This window comes from Culicoides brevitarsis, chromosome 3 (genome assembly GCF_036172545.1).
Source record: "Culicoides brevitarsis isolate CSIRO-B50_1 chromosome 3, AGI_CSIRO_Cbre_v1, whole genome shotgun sequence".
Classification (NCBI taxonomy): domain Eukaryota; kingdom Metazoa; phylum Arthropoda; class Insecta; order Diptera; family Ceratopogonidae; genus Culicoides; species Culicoides brevitarsis.
Window position 1 is genome coordinate 9,612,845 of NC_087087.1, and position 19,547 is coordinate 9,632,391.

The following is a 19,547-nucleotide window of genomic DNA, read 5'->3' on the forward strand; positions in this document are numbered from 1 at the left end:
ATTTAATTTTAATTTATTTTTTTAATTTTTTTTTTAATTAACAATTTTAATTTAAAAAATTAACAAAAATATTTAATCGAATTTAATTTTAATTTTCCTTTTAAAATAAAAAAAATAAAATTATAAAATTTTTACCTACTTACTTTTTAATTTTTTTTTTTTTTTGAAAAAAAATTAAAAAAAAAATTATAAAAATATTTGTTTAAAATTGCAGAATTATTATGTTAATTCAAACCAAGCATATATATTTTTTAAATTCACTTAATATTTTCAGGGCAGAATTTTTTTCTTTGACTCATTTATTTTATTTTTTTTTTAATTACAATTTTCATGAAAAATTTACAAAATTATTGAATCGAGTAAATAATTTTAATTTTTTATTTTCCAGTTTTCTCAAAAAAAAAAAAAAAAAAAATAAATAAATAAATTTAATAATTTTTTTTCACTGATTTTAATTTTTATCGTCTCTTTTAATTAATTAATTTAGTTAATTATTTTAATCAATTTATGAAATTATTTATTTTATTAAAATATTTTACTTTATTCATTATTTTTGAATAAAATTTTAAAAAATTAATAAAAAATCAAAATAAAAAAAAATATATTTATAAAAATATTTTTAAAAAATAATTATTTTTAATTTAATTAATTAATTAATTTTTTTAAAATTTTTTCTTAAAGAAAAATGGTCCCTCTATTTACACTCCTGATTTAAAAAAAAAATTGGGAGTAAATTTACTTCGTTCAAGAGATTTTTTCTATGCCACGAGGGAAAAAATTGGACACTAAACTAAAAAAAAAATTTTTTGTAATAATATACAGGGCGCTCCATTATTCTCTTCTAAAATCATAGAAAAACTCGTTAAAAATTTACTCCGAAGTGAATTTCCTGTGTAGATACATCCTGTACCTTTATAGAGAAAAACTTTTTCATATGCAAAAAAAGGTTGAAAAGGAAAACGAAAAGTTTCAAACTAATATGATACATATCATATTCCGAAAATTATACGGGACTCTTCATGCTTCGATATTCCTTCATCTCGAGTGTCTTTAGTTAAAACTTTGATTTTCATTTCTTGTGAAGTTTCGACGCTTCAAGAATTAATTTTTATTTTTTTTAATAAAGAAAAAATTTTTCGAGGTTTCCTCAAGAAAATTTAATAATTTTCAGCAAAATTTCGTTTTTCCCATAATTTGCAACCCCCCGCACGCCATATGTTCTGTAACGGCATACGTGGCGTGCGGCACTATAAAATTCTCATACATACACGCGACGATATCAACAGAGTGCATATGGCAGCAGCAGTATCGTGAATCTGATGTGAGAGAACAAATACAATGATAAATAGAAGCGCAACAGTGCCACAAAGACCGTATCACATAATATTCACCCGCATAAATGTAAGAATATTGTAAAGGCACTGTAGACGCACGTTTGCATTTACAACATTTTATTTACTTGTTGCTATGGTTGTATGGGTGGATAAAATGGGCGAATCCAGAATTATTTTAAAATTCTCAAAATTTTAAAAATAAAAAAAAAATATTTATTTAAATAATTTTATTTTTTTTTAAAGTAAAATTAATGAAATTAAAAACTTTTTTATTTAAAAAAATTATATTTATTTAAAATTATTTCTAAAAAAATTGTTTGAAAAATATTAAGTCGCAAAAGAATATAATTTTTATTATTTTTTTTTTTTTTATTAATTTTTTTAATTTTTTTAACTGAAAAAAGTTTTAAAAAATTCTTAAAGTTAATAATAATAATTAATAAAATAAAAATAAGTCATTAAATAATTAAAAAAAAATAATTTTTAATTTTTTTTTTTGTGAAAAATAAATAATAAATTAATAAAGAAAAATAATAAAAATTAAATTTTCATGTAACTTTATTTTTTTAAATATTTTTTTAGAAATTATGAAATAATTTCAAATAATTATATTGATATTTTATTTATTTTTTTAAATTTATTTAAAATAAATAAATTCAAAATTAAAATTTATTTAAAATAAATTTAAAATTAATTAATAAAAAAATTTTTTTTTCTTTTTTTTTAACCTTTTTTTTAATGATTTCAAAAAAAATAATAATTAATTAAATTAATAATTAAATATTTTTTTTAATAATTAAAAAAATAAAAAATAATTCAAAAAAATTCTTAAAAATTTTAGAAAATTTATAAAAATTAATAAACAAATTTTAATGAATTTTCTAAAATTCCTTGGATTCCCCCGCTTCCATCAACTCGCCATACGACACCCATAGATACAGCGGGAAAAGTACAGAACCGGGCATGCTCATCGCTGTTTCTACGCATATACCGCTCTGGATACATTGCATACCTTTTTAGCAAATAGTCCATACACACGGAGCGAGTGTCTAGTTTGGTGGAAGTATTCTTTTGCTGTCAAAAAATTTACATATAATTCTTCTTCGCTTTTATCACACGCAGCCGAAAAAAATACAATCAAGTGATAAGAAAAAATCTAAAAAAAAATAAACGTGAAAAATCTCGTGTGAAGCAAAAAAAACTTTGCAAGACAATCAGTGCCCAAGCAGAGAGACATCATCGCAGAGTTTGTGTGTAAAGTAAAGTCCTTTAGTAAAATTGATTTGTAAAAACCCTGAAATAACTTGTACGCCTATAGACGCCCATACACGTTCCGTACGCGACACGGTAGTAGTACATTTGTGTGAGAATTTATCCAGCAGCTCGTCGTGCAAAGTACGAAATTTATGTGAAAAAAAAATTAAACAGATCTTGTACGGAATAAAAAGTACCTGAGCTGCTAGCCTGTCGCTCTGTCAACGCAACTTACACGACGAAGGACGAGCGCGAGTGAAGTTTTTGTTCGAAAAAAGTGAAAAAACCCCAAAAAATCGTCTTGAAAGAAATTCCGAGTGAAAAATTAGTGGAAAGTTTACATTTATAACCACTTGTTAGAACATTCATTCACATTCCGAAGTGTACGGAGATCGAACGCGCGCACAGACACAGACACAATGCCAACGATGACGACGACAACGGCGACGTATGTTTAGTGCAAAAATAAATAAGTAGCGACAAAAAACGTGTATGATGATGAGCACGATGATAATATTACCGATAATAACAAAATAATAGTGCAAAAAAAAAAAGAAATTAAAAGCCAATCGATGAATGATAAAGTAATCCAATCTACTGAGAGATAAATGAATAAAACATAAAAAAAATAATAAAAGAGGAAAAAGTGTATCGAATCATCGGAAATTTATCGTCGAGATAGAAGACTCTTAGGTTAGTAGTGCGAGTTCATGATAATAGAGAGATACAGATATTTTTATGATAAAGACACCGCCGCAAAAACATTTATTTTTCTTTCTTTATCCGTTATCAATAATAATAATAATAATCAAATTCGAACAAATAATGTCTACAGTAGTACTATTTATGTAGATACGAACACACAAATTCACAAATACGAATGAGAGTGAACGGAAGAATGGATGGAAGTAGAAGAGAAATTGAAAATAACACGCATACACGGTTCCTTTTTCGGTGCGGTGTGTGCAAAATAGGATGACTATTGTCACTTTTTTAGGCAATTTTGGGGGATTTTCTATTAAAATTTTAAATTTTTTGAGAAAAAATAATAAGACAAAATTTTTTTAAAATTTTTGGACTCCGATAATTTAATTTTTATTAATAATTTTCATAATTTATCAAGAAAAAATCTAAAAAAATTGACAAAATTTTATTTTAAAATTTATTTTTAATGAATTTTTATGTTTTTTGATAGTTTTTGGAAGGCTTTCTTACATTTTTATATTAAAAAATTTTTTTCAACTAGTTTCATTTATATTTTAAATTTTTTAAAAATTATTTTAAAATCAAAAATTATGATTTAAAGATTTTTGAACTCAATTAAGAGTAAAATACACAAAAAAAATTAATTTAATAAAATTTTAAGTCATATGTTTTTAATATTTTAATCATTTTATTGCTCAAAAGTATTTTTTATGAAAAATTTTTTCTAAAAGATTTTAAATACTTCTAATGGGTTCAAAAATTCAATTTTTATTCCCATTTCGAATGAAAATTATTTTTTTTTCTTTTATTAAAATTTTAGAAGCTTTCTACATTCAAAGAATTTTAATTCAAAATTATGAATAATAAATTGTCATAAAATTTATTTTAATTAAATAATTTAAAAAATTTTCATTAATTTTAAAAAGTTTTATTAATTTTAAAAAGTTTTATTAATTTTAAAAAATAAATAATTTTTATTTTTTGAAAATTAAATTAAAATAAACTTAATATTAGTTTGAATTAAAACTAAAAAAAAATTAAAGCGTGCAACTTGTTTAGAATAATATTTAAATATAAATAAAATTTTATAAATTTAATAAAATAAATTTTAATAAATAAAATAAATTTAATTGAATAAATATAATAAATTTTTATATCAAAGTAATTTTTAAAATAATTTTTTGGCTAAAAATTTAAAATTTTGACTCTTATTTATTATATTTTTTCCTTAAAAATTTAATCAATTTTTTTTCGAATTTAATTGCTTTATTTTTTTCAAATTTAATCAGAACAAAACACAAAAAATCTTTTTCTGGTTGACGTTTAGAAATTTTATAAAGATTAACGTGGAACAAATCAGCAGAAAATCATATTAAGAACAGCTGATATTAACATTTTGCTCAAAAATTATTTTTAAATCGCATTAAAAGAAATTTTAAAGACAAAAGTTCTTTCTGTTTTATATAAAAATGGAGAAAAATAATAATTTTGAAATTATTTGAGATAAAATTTTTATACCAAATTTATTTTCGACAATTAAATAATGAATATTGGACTCAAATCATTACTTTAAAATTAAAAAAAAAATATTTGAAGAAAAAAATAATTTTTTTGTAATTTTTAACCAATTTTTCAATCAAAATTATGCAATTTAGTACAAATTTTTTTTTAAATGAAATTTAAAAATTTTTCAACAATTTTCGAAATTTCTTAATGGTTAAAGCATTTTTTTATTTTTTTTTATTAAAAATTTTTTTTTTTCTTTTTTTAAACCTTAAGAAGTTTAAATATTTTTAAAATTTTAATTAAATTAATTTTTATTTCGAAATTTAAAAAAAAAATCTTAAAGAATTTTTTGCATCACCCTAAAAAACACGCCAATATGTTCTCGTTCTCAATAAAAACGATTGTCTTCCCATGCATTCACCTTACCATAAGATAGGACATTTTTACTCCGTCTGCTGTGCTCCGTCGAAACGATAGATAGATAAATAGTTGTTGCTCCGTAGGCACTTGGTGTCGTACACAAACAAAACAACAGAAAAAAGTTGTCTTTATTGATTTTCCCCCATTTGATTACTTACACACTACAACTTTTTTTTTTTTTGCTCGCAGTACCGAGCACGAGCGCCACAAAAGAAGCATATTGTGACAACAGTCTATATTTTTCTCTTCCATAGTTTTCCATTCATTCGTCCGTGTGTGCCTGTGCATTGTTTGTTCGTTTTGTGTATCAAACAAACGAAAAAAAAAAATATGGGAAATTCTGTATGCCCCATTTATTAGAGAGATAGCAAGCTTTGTACTTTTTTTGTGATTCGTACCTTTTTTCATGCTCCTACCTACTTAGAGAGGAAACGATACCTGATTTTTGTTCCTTTTTTCTTCTTTTTCCAACAGTAACGTCGATAATAATAACAATAACATTGAATACGGGGGCAAAAAAGTGACAATCTCATAAACATTCGCATTGCTGGCAACACAAGCTGTATAATGATTGGGTAAGTAAATGCAAATCTCGGTCAAGATAGAATCTTTTTTTTTTGTGTTCTCGGTGCGAACTCAGAACGAACGACATGGTGACGATTGTTGTTTGGTTATTTAATCGCATGAAAATCGAATTGAATGGTTTTTGTTTGGAAACTTTTTGTTTGCCGGTCGACATGTGTGTGTCACTTTTGTTTTCTTTTCATTAACTAATCGAGTGGCGAGGACCTTTGTTGAAGTTGTGAAGGTTTGTGGTATTTCAAAGGGGATGAAAAATGGATTATTTGTGTGGTTGAGGGGAGGTTAAATTTTTTTTATGGTTTAAAAGTGTTTCAAATTTTCTAAATATTTGAAAAAAAAAAATTTTTTTTCTTAAAAAAGTTTTTAAAAAATTTTATTTTAAATTAAATATTTAAAAAAAAAATTTAGAGACTTTCGGAAAGATAATATTTTTTTTTTAATGTAATAATAAAAATTAATAATTTTAAAAATTATTATAGAAAAATATTAAAATAAAAAATTTATTAAAAATTAAAAAAAAATATTTAAAATAATTTTATTTAATTAAAAAAAATTTTTAAAAATTTTTTAATTCAACATATTTTTAATTTAAAAAAAATAACTTATTTAACAGTTTAGGTTTCTTTTAAAAAATAAAAAAAAATAATTAATTTATTAAAAAATAGATTTTTTTTACATATTTTAAATTTAATTTGAATTAAGTTTAAAAAAAAAATTAATTTAAAAAATCTAAAAATTTGAATAAATATTTATTCATCGAAAATTAAATATTTCAATTTTTTAAAAAATATTTTTTTTTATTTTATTATGAAGAAGGAAGAAATATTTTGAAATAAATAATAATTTTTAAAAATTTTAATTTTAATAATTAAAAAAAAAATATTGTTATATTAAAAAAAAAAAAATGTAAATTATTAAAATTTTTATAAACAAAAAATTTAAAAAAAATATTTAAAAAGTTATTTTTAAAATAAATTTTTTAATTTTTTTATTAAAATAAATTATTATAATAAAAAATTATTTTGTAATAATTTTAAAAAAATATATAAAACTATTCAATGACTTTGATATTTAAAAAGATTAAGTAAAATCAAGAAAAATATTTTTAAAAAATTTTTATGCTTATTTAAATATCATTGATTTAAAAAAAATAATTTTTATCATTCCACAAACTGACTTTCAAACAAAAAAATCTCAAAATTCATCAAAATTTCATTTTCATTCGCTTCCTCAATTAAAATTTAAACACTTTTACTTCCGATTTTCCACGGAAATTCGCCACGCCTTTCAAATTTAAACAAACTTTAATAAAAAAAAATCCAAATAAAATAAAATAAATCACAAAAACGACCAAAAAATTATTATTAGTCAAAACTGCCAGTAAAAGTACCCAACACTATTAAATAAATTAATATTTTCACAAACTTTTTAATTTATTTTATTTTGTTTTAATGAAAATATTAGATTAAAATTGTGACAGCCAACTTGATACATTACTTAGGCGTACCTCGTTCAATAACGAAAAAAAAAATTAAAATTTTCATAGAAAAAAAAAGTCTGTCGATGTTGATGAGAGATCGCATGTAAACCACGACTACTACACCAAATTTAACACATCACTGCGATCACAACACATTCGATGATTAGATTAGTACGCCTGTTTGCCACACATCATCATCATCATCATCAGCATGGAGGAATTTTTCGGCTTGTCCATAAAAACGCTGCGCCGACCTATAAATAACCGGCGAACGTGTGGAAAAATTTGATGCGAGAATCAGATGAAATCTCATTAATTATCGTACGGCGGCGTTTATGATGGGAAAACTCGTTTGTTTTTTTCGGTGTGATGGTTTGGAAAAGTTGCGGATGCCAAAATTGTTTTGATGAAATGCCCATCATTTTATCACAAATTATTAAAATTGAGGTTAGTTTTGAGTTTTCGTGGTTTCCTCGTGAATTTATTATTTTTTTGCGTTTTCACGGAGAAAATTGGAGAAAATCATAAAATAATAGAGCGAAAATTCTCCATGGGAATTGAATACAAGATTAAAATTAGGTCAATTTCGGTTTCCAATTAACTATGAAAATAACATCACTGAGCATCAAGGCATCCTTTTATCCTTTTTTGCCGAACGTTCGTATCTTTGCCAGATAGGCAAGCAAGCAACACCAACAAAAATAGATAAAAAAAAAACAATTTTCTAGTCAGGTAGAAGAGCAAACAATATTTTTTGTGTCCGTTCGGTACACACGGAAAATGTACTGCGGAATGGATCGAAAATGAGTATAAGAGTCAAAGTCAGGTCAAGTCAACTGTGTGCATATATTTATACTTGTTCGTCTGGCTCGTTTTGATAAAAAGGATTTTTCGTTAGCACATTTAATAGGGGAATTTTTTTTTTGGCTTTTGAGGGGATTTTAAGTCGTTTATTGGAAATTTTTGAAATTGAAAGATTAAGGTTTTCAAGAGAATTTTTCACATTTAAAATTAATAAAATAATTAATTTAATTTAATTTTAAATTAATTATTATTTATTTAAATAAAAAAAATAAAATGAAATTATTTTTGAAAATTATCACTTGATTTTTTTTTCGAAATTTTTTCAGAAATTTATATTTATATTAAAAAATTTTAATTAAATAAATAAAATTAAATTAAATAAAATAAATTGAAAAGAAATTTTATAACAATAATTTTTAATAGTTTTAATTTTGAAATTAATTATTTTTTTAATTTATTTGATTTATTAATTAAAATTAAAAAAAAATAATTTTATTTAAAATAAATAAAAATTAATATTTTATTTTTTACGAACAGGGTTGCCAAAAATCAATACTTGCTTTCATATTTAAACTTTAAAAAGATTTTTTAAAAATTATTTTACAACAAAAAACATCAATTTATAAATTATTTAAAAAAAGAAATAAAAATATAAAACAAATCATTTTTTTTTTTTTTTTTGATTTTTGGCAACCCTGTCTCAGTTAAAAAAATTTTCGGAAATTTTGCTTTTCAAAAAGCAAAAAAAAAATAAATAAAGTTTGTAAAAAAAATATATTTTTAATCAAAAACCTTAAAAAATTATTAAAAATTGAAATTTTTACTTACTTCGTTTTTGAGTAAAAATATTTTTTTTTATTTTTTGAATTTACCTCTGAATTTAAATTTTAGAAAATTCTTGAAGAAATAGTTTTTGGAAAATATTTGATTTTTTTTAAAATTTTTAAAATTAATTATAGGAAAATTATAAAAACATTTGAATAAATTTTAAATTTTAAAAAAATTAAAAATTCGAAATAAATCTAAATTTGTACCTTTAAAGAAAAAAAATTTAAGAGGTAAAATAAATTAATTTTTATTATTTTATATTTTAATTTTATAATTCTAAAAATTAATTTTAGAAAAAATTAAATAAAAATGATAAATAATGTAAATAAAATTTTTAATGGCTTAAAATTCAAAATAAAAATTTGTTAAAAAATTTCAAATTTAACGAAAATACGCTCAAAACCTTTTCACGCGACGACTTTTTCTCCTTTTCTTAAATTTTTGAAGGAAATGGAGTCGATTTATAGCGAATAAGCCAATCAACCTTTTCCTCTACTCTTCACTTTTTCTTTCAACATTTTCTTTTGTGTGCGTCAATAATGTTTGAAATGAAGCCAAAAATTCGATTCTCGTAGAAATTTTAAGCCATTTAAGGATTTAAAGGAGACGCCTTGTCCATTTTTTGGTCATTTTCGACAAATTTTCAAGAATATCTCAATTACATCAATTTTGTTATGATAAGCTGCTTCTGTAAAATTCTGTCTATTTACTTTCGGGTTTGTGTGTTTTTGATAACTTTCGGCATAGAGGTTCGCTCAAATATCTATCACACAAAATGTAAACTGCAAAATTAAATGTTTCCTCTATTGATTTTCCGTTGACGTTTTAACTCTTGCCTGCCTGTGTTTGATGGGAGCTTCGTCGTATGGATTTTCGTAAGAAAATAGATTCGAGAGCGGAGAAGAAAGGGGGATGTAGATTGATTGAATCGAGAGCAAATACGGGATATGTTTAATATTTTAACATGTATTCGATTTCCGACACAATTCAACGAACGGTTGGAAGATAGAATCAACACAAAATATCTATACCATCATCCATCTTATTGGCAGAAATTTTTTTTTTTTTACCCGAAAATAGTTACATTCTCTTTCCTTTTCTCGTTCTCTATTTTTAACGACTTTTGGGATTTTTAAATATTTGATGAGCTTCGAGTTTCCTTCGTGAATTCGAGTTTTTTACGTATTTTGACAAAAACTTCTGACATTTGTGAGTAAGGCAAATTCTGACTTTCGAGACCTTTTCCAAAAATTTTTATAATTTTTTTTGGATGGAATCCGTTTGTCATAAAACTCACTCGGGATCAAGACATCTTGTCATTTATTTCTATTTCATTCAAAAAAAAAATTTCGCATAAAAAAAGGTGAAAAGTTCAGCAGCGGAAAAAGAGAGGGAAAAATAATGTGAATGACATGACACAAAATAGGTGTGATGGGGCCTATAAAAGTAGCAACAGGAGAAAATGTCTTGCTGTTCAATTATTTAGAAAGTTATTTGTTTTATGACATGTGGCGTCTCTATGGCAAAATTACATGGAGAACAAATGACGTTTGTTGTGTTAAAATTTTTTTCTAGCTTTTTTTTTGAGTCGAGTAGGAAATTTTGTTGTTTTGTTGGATGGAAAATTATTTAACGACCTTGATCTTTTTTTACGGAACAATTTATTAAATTTATTTTTAGATGAACAAATTAAATTCATGAAAAATATTATTAAATATTTTTAAAGTTTTTACTTTATTTTATTTTCAAAAATTAAAGAATAAAAAAAATATTTTAAATAAAAATAATATATTTTATTAAATTTTTTATATTTACAAATAAAATTATTAAAGTATTGAAATTATTAAATTAAATCAAATTTAATTAATTAAATTTTAAAAATTATTCAGAAATAAAATTTGATATTAAATTAAAAGAATACCTAATAAAAAATATTTTTAAAAATCAATAAACATAATTTTTTATTTAATTTTTTCTAGGCTTTTATTTTAAAATTTAATTATAATTAAAAAAATAAAATAATTTAATAAACATAATTTATTGAATTTTAAAATTTTTATATCTAAGCTGTTATTTTAAAATTTAATTAAGTTAATTTTTTTTTATTTTAAATTTAATTATATTAAAAAAAAATTAAAATAATAAAAAAATTTTAAATAATAAAAAAAATTATAAAAAAAATAATTTTTTAAAATTAAAAATAATTTTTAGGTTTAAAATTTTTTAATTAATTAATTTAATTAATATTAATTTTTCATAATAATTTACTAAAAATAAATTTTTAATTTTTTTATAAAATAATGTAAAGGAAAATTTTAGAATAATATTTTTTAAAAATTTTTAAATTTAAATTTTTTTTTTTAAAATAATTATTGAAATATTTTTTTTTTATTAAAAATTATTAAATTAAATTTAAATTAAAAAATTAATTTGAATTTTTAAATTATAAATTTTAAAATTAAAAAATTATAAATTTTTTTAAAAATTATTAAAAAATTAAAAATTTATTAAAATTATTAAAATTAATTATAAATTAATTATAAATAAAATTAAATTAAAATTTAAAAATTAATATTAAAATTATTTAAATTAATTAAAATTATAATTTTTAACTAAATTTTAACAAATTTTTCGTTACAATAAAAAATGTTAATAATAAAAAAAAGTTGATGTAATATCACTCTTTATCTCTATTTCTCTCTCGAGACACCTTGACAACAATACCATCTGAGTCCCGTTGGTCGCGTCGTCATCACTATCGACACGCTATCTCGATTAGAATTTATCAATAAACATAAAGTTGTTTCCACAGAAGAAAGGCTCACATTGCCTTGCTTCATAAAATTTTTCTATTGTAATAAATTTCAATTATAACTTTTTTTCCTCCTCGTCTCTCCTGTTCTGGCTGATAGCTCTCCGACTATTCTCGTCAGCCATACAGAACAAAAAAAAACTTCTGCAATTCTCTATAAAATACGAAATAAAACCACTTGAACACTATCATCTCTCGTCGTATTCTCTTCTTTTGTCGTCGCATGCATGGAGGAGCAGCAAGGTAAATAAAAATGTTCAACAATGCAATAAAGCTACGTGTTGCATCGAATCGCACAAACTCACACACACGTTGAAAAAATGGACTTTGTTGCTTTTTTTATTTCATTTAAGTTATTGTTGTGTGATGAGCTGAAAATTGTGCTGAACAACAAAAATAGAAAATTGCAGGAAAAATCGTGTGATGGCATTTTGCCATGTTTCCCATTCATTCATCCAGACTGGCAGCGGAGGATATTGCAGCCTTGCCTTAGATAACAATAATAATAATGGAATCAATTGAAGTTTTATGGGGCAGATGTGTTACAATTTTTGCTGCTTTTTTTATGTTACTATTTTATTTTTATTATTACGGTTTTGGAATTGAAACGAATGTCATATCAATGAAAAACGTTGTTTCATCACTAAAAATCAATGAACCGAACACAAAAAATTAATTGACTTAGCCATCGAGTTCGTTTCTCGATTTGCCGCATGTCATGTCGCTCAATAAAAATTAAATAAAATTAAATCCAATCTGAATTGATGGCTTTTGTATCGGAAATGGGGTTGATTTTACAATTTTTTGAATTTAAATTAATCCTTTTTTTTATTTTTTTAAAAAATATGATTTTACAAAAAAATGCCCCATCTTCCCCTAAATTAAAATTAAAAAAATTAAAATTAAAATTAAAAAAAAATTAAAATTAAATTAAAATTAAATTAACACTAAATTAAAATTAAATTAAACTCGAAATTAAAGTTAAATTAAATTAAAATAAATTAAATTAAAATTAAATTAAAATTAAATTAAAAAATTAAATTAAAATTAAATTAAAATTAAATTAAAATTAAATTAAAATTAAAAAAATTAAAAAAATTAAATTAAAATTAAAATAAAATTAAATTAAAATTAAAATTAAATTAAAATTAAATTAAAATTAAATTAAAATTAAATTAAATTAAAATTAAAATTAAATTAAAATTAAAATTAAATTAAAATTAAATTAAAATTAAATTAAAATTAAATTAAAATTAAATTAAAATTAAATTAAAATTAAATTAAAATTAAATTAAAATTAAATTAAAATTAAATTAAAATTAAATTAAAATTAAATTAAAATTAAATTAAAATTAAATTAAAATTAAATTAAAATTAAATTAAAATTAAATTAAAATTAAATTAAAATTAAATTAAAATTAAATTAAAATTAAATTAAAATTAAATTAAAATTAAATTAAAATTAAATTAAAATTAAATTAAAATTAAATTAAAATTAAATTAAAATTAAATTAAAATTAAATTAAAATTAAATTAAAATTAAATTAAAATTAAATTAAAATTAAATTAAAATTAATTTAAAATTAAATTTATTTAAAATTAAAATTAAAATTTAAAATTTATTAAAATTAAAAATAAAAAATTTTAAAATTTAAAAAAAAAAATTTAAAAAAAAATAAATTTTAAAATTTACTTTTTTTAACCGCAGTGCAAAAATCGCCCAACAGAGACAAAACATGGATGATCCTCCATTTAATAACTTTAATTGAGAACGATATATTTGCATTCAGATTAACTTTAACAGCTTTTGCCTCGTAAAATTCCGTTAAATTATTTCTTTTTTATTTTTTCGCATTTTCCCAAAGCAAAAAAAAAGAAATATTTTAATTAGAAATGCAAAACTAAAACACATTATTTGTTCAACAACTTGCTCTGCTTGTGTCGTCGTCGTCTTTCGTTTTGCGGATTTTCTTTTGTGGCATTCGACATTCAACAAGTTTCTTATTTAAATAGGCCTTGAATAAAATCACACACAAACCCACCCACAACTTTTCTGTTCCTTGTACAATTGTTCAATTTGCGGACATCAGGAAAACTTTTTTTTATTCTTTGCTACAATTTTATTGAAAAATTTAAAGTTTTACGTGAACGTGAGTGTATTTTGGTGTCTTTTGTAAAGGGACAAAAGTCGTTTTTTAGCTCGGAAAGAAGAAAATGTGGATAAAAGTAAATTAATAAGCAAACAAGCATGCATGCCTTTTACAAACAATTACACTTGTAAAGTTTTTCCTGTTTTAAAGAGTGATTTGTTGGTTGGATTCAAAATGATTATCTTTAATTTTGTTGCACTACAAAGTTTTTAAATTTTTTAATGAGACAAACTTTCATGAAAAAATCGATTTTTTTGAAAAAATTAATTAAAATAAATTTTAAATGAAAATCTTTTGGAATCTTGTTAAATAAATAATTAAAAATATTTTTTTTAAAATAAAATATTAAAATATTTTTGAATGAAAATTTAATTTAAATTTGTTTTAAAATTATTCAAATATTTAATTTTTATTTATTTAAAAATTTTTTGTTATTTTTTTGTTGAAAAATTTATTTTTTTTTAAATATTTATAATAATTATTATTTAATTTTATTTATTTAAATTAATTTAAAAAAAATAATTATTTATATTAAAAATAATTATATAAATTATATGCAAAATTTTTTTTAAAAATTATTTTTTTTAATTATTTAAATTATTTTTGAAATTAATTAATTTAAAATTATTTTATAAAATATATTTTATTTTTTAAAATTATTTAAATTAATTAAAAAAATAATTATTTATATTTAAAATAATTATATAAAAATTTTTTTAAAATTTATTTTTTTTTTAATTAAAAATTTTTTTTTGAAATTTTTAAAATTTTTATTTTATTTAATAAATTTAAAGTTATTTTATTATTAAATTTAAAAAAAATAATTTTAAATATTATCGAAAAAATAATTTAATAAAAAATATGTATTAAAAATAATTTTTTCACAGAGCAATTTTAAAATTATTATTTTTTTATTTTATTTTCTTTGTTAAATTTGATAAAAAAATATTTTTAGAAAGAATTTAAAAAAAATAAATTTTTTTTTTCATATGTAATCCTAAATTGCTTAAAAAACTAAACAAATTGAACTCCATTTGTTACTTGAAAATCATTTCCATTACAGTTATTAAAAAACCCTTCTATTTGTACACGTTTTGTAGTTCAAACCACTCTGACAGTTCGTGTTGTTCCATAATACCCTTAGCGGTCGCATTCGAAACATTCATTTGAAATCCGATTTAATTTCGGAAATAGTAAAATTTTTCGCTACCTACGCGAAAAAAACCCATCAATGCGCGAAATATTTTACATTTTACGATTAGACCGCATTTCGTGTGCGTCGCGTTACAATTACGTTGATGAAACTATTTGCCAATTTTCATTGTTGGTCGACAATTTTGCCGAACTGAAAAAAAGAATTCACTCCGAACTCTCCACACCTGAGGCGGAAATGTACATTTTACAAAATTCTGGACAGTTGTGGTTACGGGTTGTCAGTTGCATCATCGCATCATGCATCGGGTTGCGAGAAAAATTCTCCGAGACACCTGAAGTAACACGACGCTACGAAAATAAATAATAAATTGATTGCGGTTTTCACAGATTCAGCAAATTCAGTTGCAGCAGCAGCAAAACGAGACGAAAGCCAAATAAAGCCCTCAAGGGATGTCGGAAACCGCATTTCAGTCGTTCCTTCACTCTTTTGGCAGTTGGGTCGAAAATGCACCAAAAATGAACGAAATTAATTACGGAGATTAACATGAAACGAAAAAAATAGAAAATTGCACAAAAAATCGACGATCAACAAGTGATTCGGTGCAAAAAGTATCTACATTCAACGGAACAAAGCCGATAAATCACTCGTGACACTTGCTTCGTACTACATGCAAAAAGATAAACTCGTATGACAAATTAAACGACATTATCAGAAAAAAGAGGTTTTTTCTCTGCATATTTTTATTTGTTTGCTTTTTGTTTGAATTTGGTTTTGGTTATGTTGAGATTTTGTGGATTTTCGAAAAACTTTCATTATTCAAATTTTCGAAAATTAAATAAAAAGTTTAAAGATTTTTTAAAACTTAATTAGAAGTTTTATAAATTTTCGAAATTTGAATTAGAAGCTTTACAAATTTTCGAAAATTGAATAAGAAGCTTTACAAATTTTCGAAAATTTAATAAGAAGCTTTACAAATTTTCGAAAATCGAATAAAAAGCTTTACAAATTTTCGAAAATTAAATAAGAAGCTTTACAAATTTTCGAAAATTGAATAAGAAGCTTTACAAATTTTCGAAAATTGAATAAGAAGCTTTACAAATTTTTAAGAAGCTTAACAAATTTTCGAAAAATTATTTAAGAAGCTTTACAAATTTTCGAAAAATTATTTAAGAAGCTTTACAAATTTTCGAAAATTTAATAAGAAGCTTTACAAATTTTCGAAAATTAAATAAAAAGTTTAAAGATTTTCGAATATTGAATAAAAAGCTTTACAAATTTTCGAAAAATTAAATACGAGGCTTTAAAAATTTTCGAAAATTGAATAAGAAGCTTTACAAATTTTCGAAAATTAATTTTAAGTTCGAAAAATTGAAAATTTTTTTAAATATTTCACTTTTTAGTATTCCTTCAACCAAAATAAAATTTATTTTTCCCTGAATTAAATTCAAATACATTTTCTCGAACACACTACAATGGACTTATTCATGCTAAGTAGTGCCGATTAAAATTTTCTCAAGCCAAGCAACAACATTAACGAGACCGACGACGACAACAACAACGACGAAGAAGAAGAGCAAAAGTGATTGTATTCTATTTGCAATTTGGCATTCAGCCAACGAGATGACAAGTGTGTGAGGTTAAGAATGTGAACCAGAGAATATCTTGCGACGATGCATCAAGAGTGCAACAAGTGAAATTCTTCTCTTAACTTTTTGTTCGCACATATCGACAGATTTTTTTTTTGTTTGTTTGAGCTGAAAAATTCTTACAATAGACTAAAATTTCAAACATTTTTTATTTTGTCGAGGCGAAAAAAATTTCAAATGTGAACGTAAAAAAATGTACTTTTAACAAAAAATAAGCGGAATTAGCGAAGAACAGAAAAAAATTCTTGTTCCTGATTTTTTTGCATTATTTTTTTGTTTTGTGTAGTTAAAATCCGGAAATGTATTTTTTGTCACATCTCACGCCTCGATGAGTGTTCTGCCGAGCAGCAGAAGCAACAATGTCCGTAATTACATGAAAAGCGGATTGTAATTAATTTAATGGAGAGAGCGTTACCTGACATCATGTCGCAACAACGCGACAAATGACAAGCTGATGGGGTCGCCAAGTTACGCACAAAATTTCTCAATTAGCGTTCCAATTCATCGCTCAGCTCTTTTCATTTCCGCAGATCATTTGCACATAAAAGCGAAAAAAGAAAGACGAGAAAAAAAACCTGACACGTTCATCATAAATTCAAAAATCGCACGACATTTAGCACACAGAGAGCCATATAATTATCAGCTCAGCATGTGAGATAAACGTGCCGCTTCGTGTCGCTGCGTGATGAATATGCGAGTGATATTTATGGGAAATGTGTTTTTCTCTCCTCTCGACTCTAAGCGCCATGTCTCCATTCATGTCGCATCATCATCATCATCATCGGCATGGAATTTATATTTATAGTTTGAGCGATTTGCGATGCGAGTGAGGAAAAAAAACTATTAAATTGGTAGTTGAACGTGTGCGACGAGAGAGTTGGTGTGCTCTGACGATGTGATATTGACAACAGCAATTATGTGATAAGCTTGACAAAGGTCTTGCTTGCGATGTGTGATGGAAGGAGGTTAATTGAAAAACGATTGCAACGACGAAAAGGTAAAGATTTTTGTGTTTGTTGATTTATTTTTGAGATTTTCGTGTTGAAATTTGGCTGAAAAAGGAATTAAAGAGAGTAAATTTTAATAAAAATAATTTTTTTTAAATAAATATTTTTTTTTATTAAATTTTCAATTAAATTTTTTTTAAAAATTTAAATTATTTTTTTTTAATTATATACTATTTAATTTAAATAAAAATATAAAATAAATTAATTATATTTATTTATCAAATTTAATTATTTATTATTAAAATTATTTAATTTAATTTTTTTTTTTTTTAATAATTTTTTTTACATAAAAATTAATTTATCAAATTTAATTAAAAACTTAAAAATTAAAAAAAAATAAAAAAAAATAAATTTTGTACTTTAAATTTAATTAATTAATTTTTAAAAAAATATGTAGTTAAATTTGATAAAATAATATTTATAATTTTTTTTTATTTTAATTTAAATTTAATGTAAAGAAATAAATAAAAAAATAGGACAAGACTAAAAAAAATATTTTTTGTTTTTTGAACTTGAGATTTTAAGAATTAACTTCAGAATTTTTATTTTTAAAATTCAACTATAAACAAAAATAAAGTTTTTAGAATTTTTTTTACGGACAATTTTTTTTTTTTTTTATAAAATAATAAAAACTTGAAGATTTATTTTTTTTTTGTTTTTTGAAAAATTTTTAATTCTGAGCACAAGATTTTTAATTAAAATATAAATATTTTATTTTAATATTGAACTAATAAAACGTAATTTGTTAAAATTTTTAAATTCGATATTTAATTTTTTTTAAACATTTTGTATAAAAATTAAGTCTCTGATTATTTTTAGCAAATTTAAATCAAACTAAGAATAAATTTGTTCTTGAATTAAAAATTTTAAGATTTTTTTGTCAAATATCAATCAAAAATTTAACTTGCATTGAACTAAATTGCCAAAATCAAGATTTACAAAAAATCATTCAAATCATCTTTACCTCACAAAATCTCGTCTAATTTCCACAAAAGAAACCATCTACAAATATTGGTATCGAAAAACACTCAAAAAACGATACCGTTTCCACAAGTCAAATGCATGCAATACATCTGCTAAATTTCCACCTTTACACGTTCAACTTGTTGTTGCTGCTTTTTTTCCCCGTTATCGATGCACAAACTCACAGAGGCATGTAACGTCGGCGGCGGCGTCGTCGTTCACGACAATAACAAAGAACACAAAAATCAATATACATTTTTGATGAAAGCCTAGCTCGTACAAATTTTTTTTTTCACATCCATTCAATGCATTGCAGTAAACGTTTTTTTCCGTTTCTTCACCTCTCTCACCCCTGTTTTGCCCATATGTGTACTTTACTTGCTGCACACATTCTGGAAAAGTCATAAAAGCAAACAACATGCACACGTAGCAGAATGTTTTCGTCGCTCGCATATCACGGGAGAAGAAGGGAAAAATATATATTTATGTCACCACTCATAGAAATTATTATTCTTATTTTCTCTCGAATAAAAAAAAAGTTGATATGTCATGCGATGCCATGCACCGAGGATGACGACTATAACGTTCTATATGGAAAAGGAAAAAAATATTAGAAAGTTGACAGAAGAAGAACGAAGGATAAAAGCGTGTTTTGACTTTGAAGACTTTACAAACCAAATATGGATATTCAAGGAAGACGTAAATTATCACAAAATGAATACTTTTTCATCGCTGATGTCAGTAATCAAAGATGCTAAGAAAGGTTGAAGACAATATTATGGATGATAGATTTTCGTTTATTAACTTCTCAACTGTTCAATGAAATCTAACATTTAAATTACTCGATCATGGGGAAAAGCCTTTATATGCGGAATCCCATTTAAAAGTTCAAAATTGAAA

The 19,547-nt window shown here is 22.7% G+C and overlaps 1 protein-coding gene across 3 annotated transcripts in view; it reads left to right on the forward strand.

The window, feature by feature from the left end:
* Positions 1-2,414: 2,414 nt before the first annotated feature.
* LOC134835986 (polypyrimidine tract-binding protein 1) overlaps positions 2,415-19,547 on the forward strand; it is a 191,255-nt gene continuing 174,122 nt past the window's right edge. For 2 of the 3 annotated variants that reach the window (XM_063851067.1, XM_063851070.1), the window contains exons 1-2: positions 2,416-3,281; positions 5,694-5,794. In XM_063851067.1, coding sequence (XP_063707137.1) covers positions 5,787-5,794 — 8 coding nt within the window. In that variant the 5' untranslated portion in view covers positions 2,416-3,281; positions 5,694-5,786. Of the gene's footprint in view, positions 3,282-5,693; positions 5,795-19,547 lie in introns of all 3 variants that reach the window. The other variant, XM_063851066.1, reaches the window with a different exon arrangement.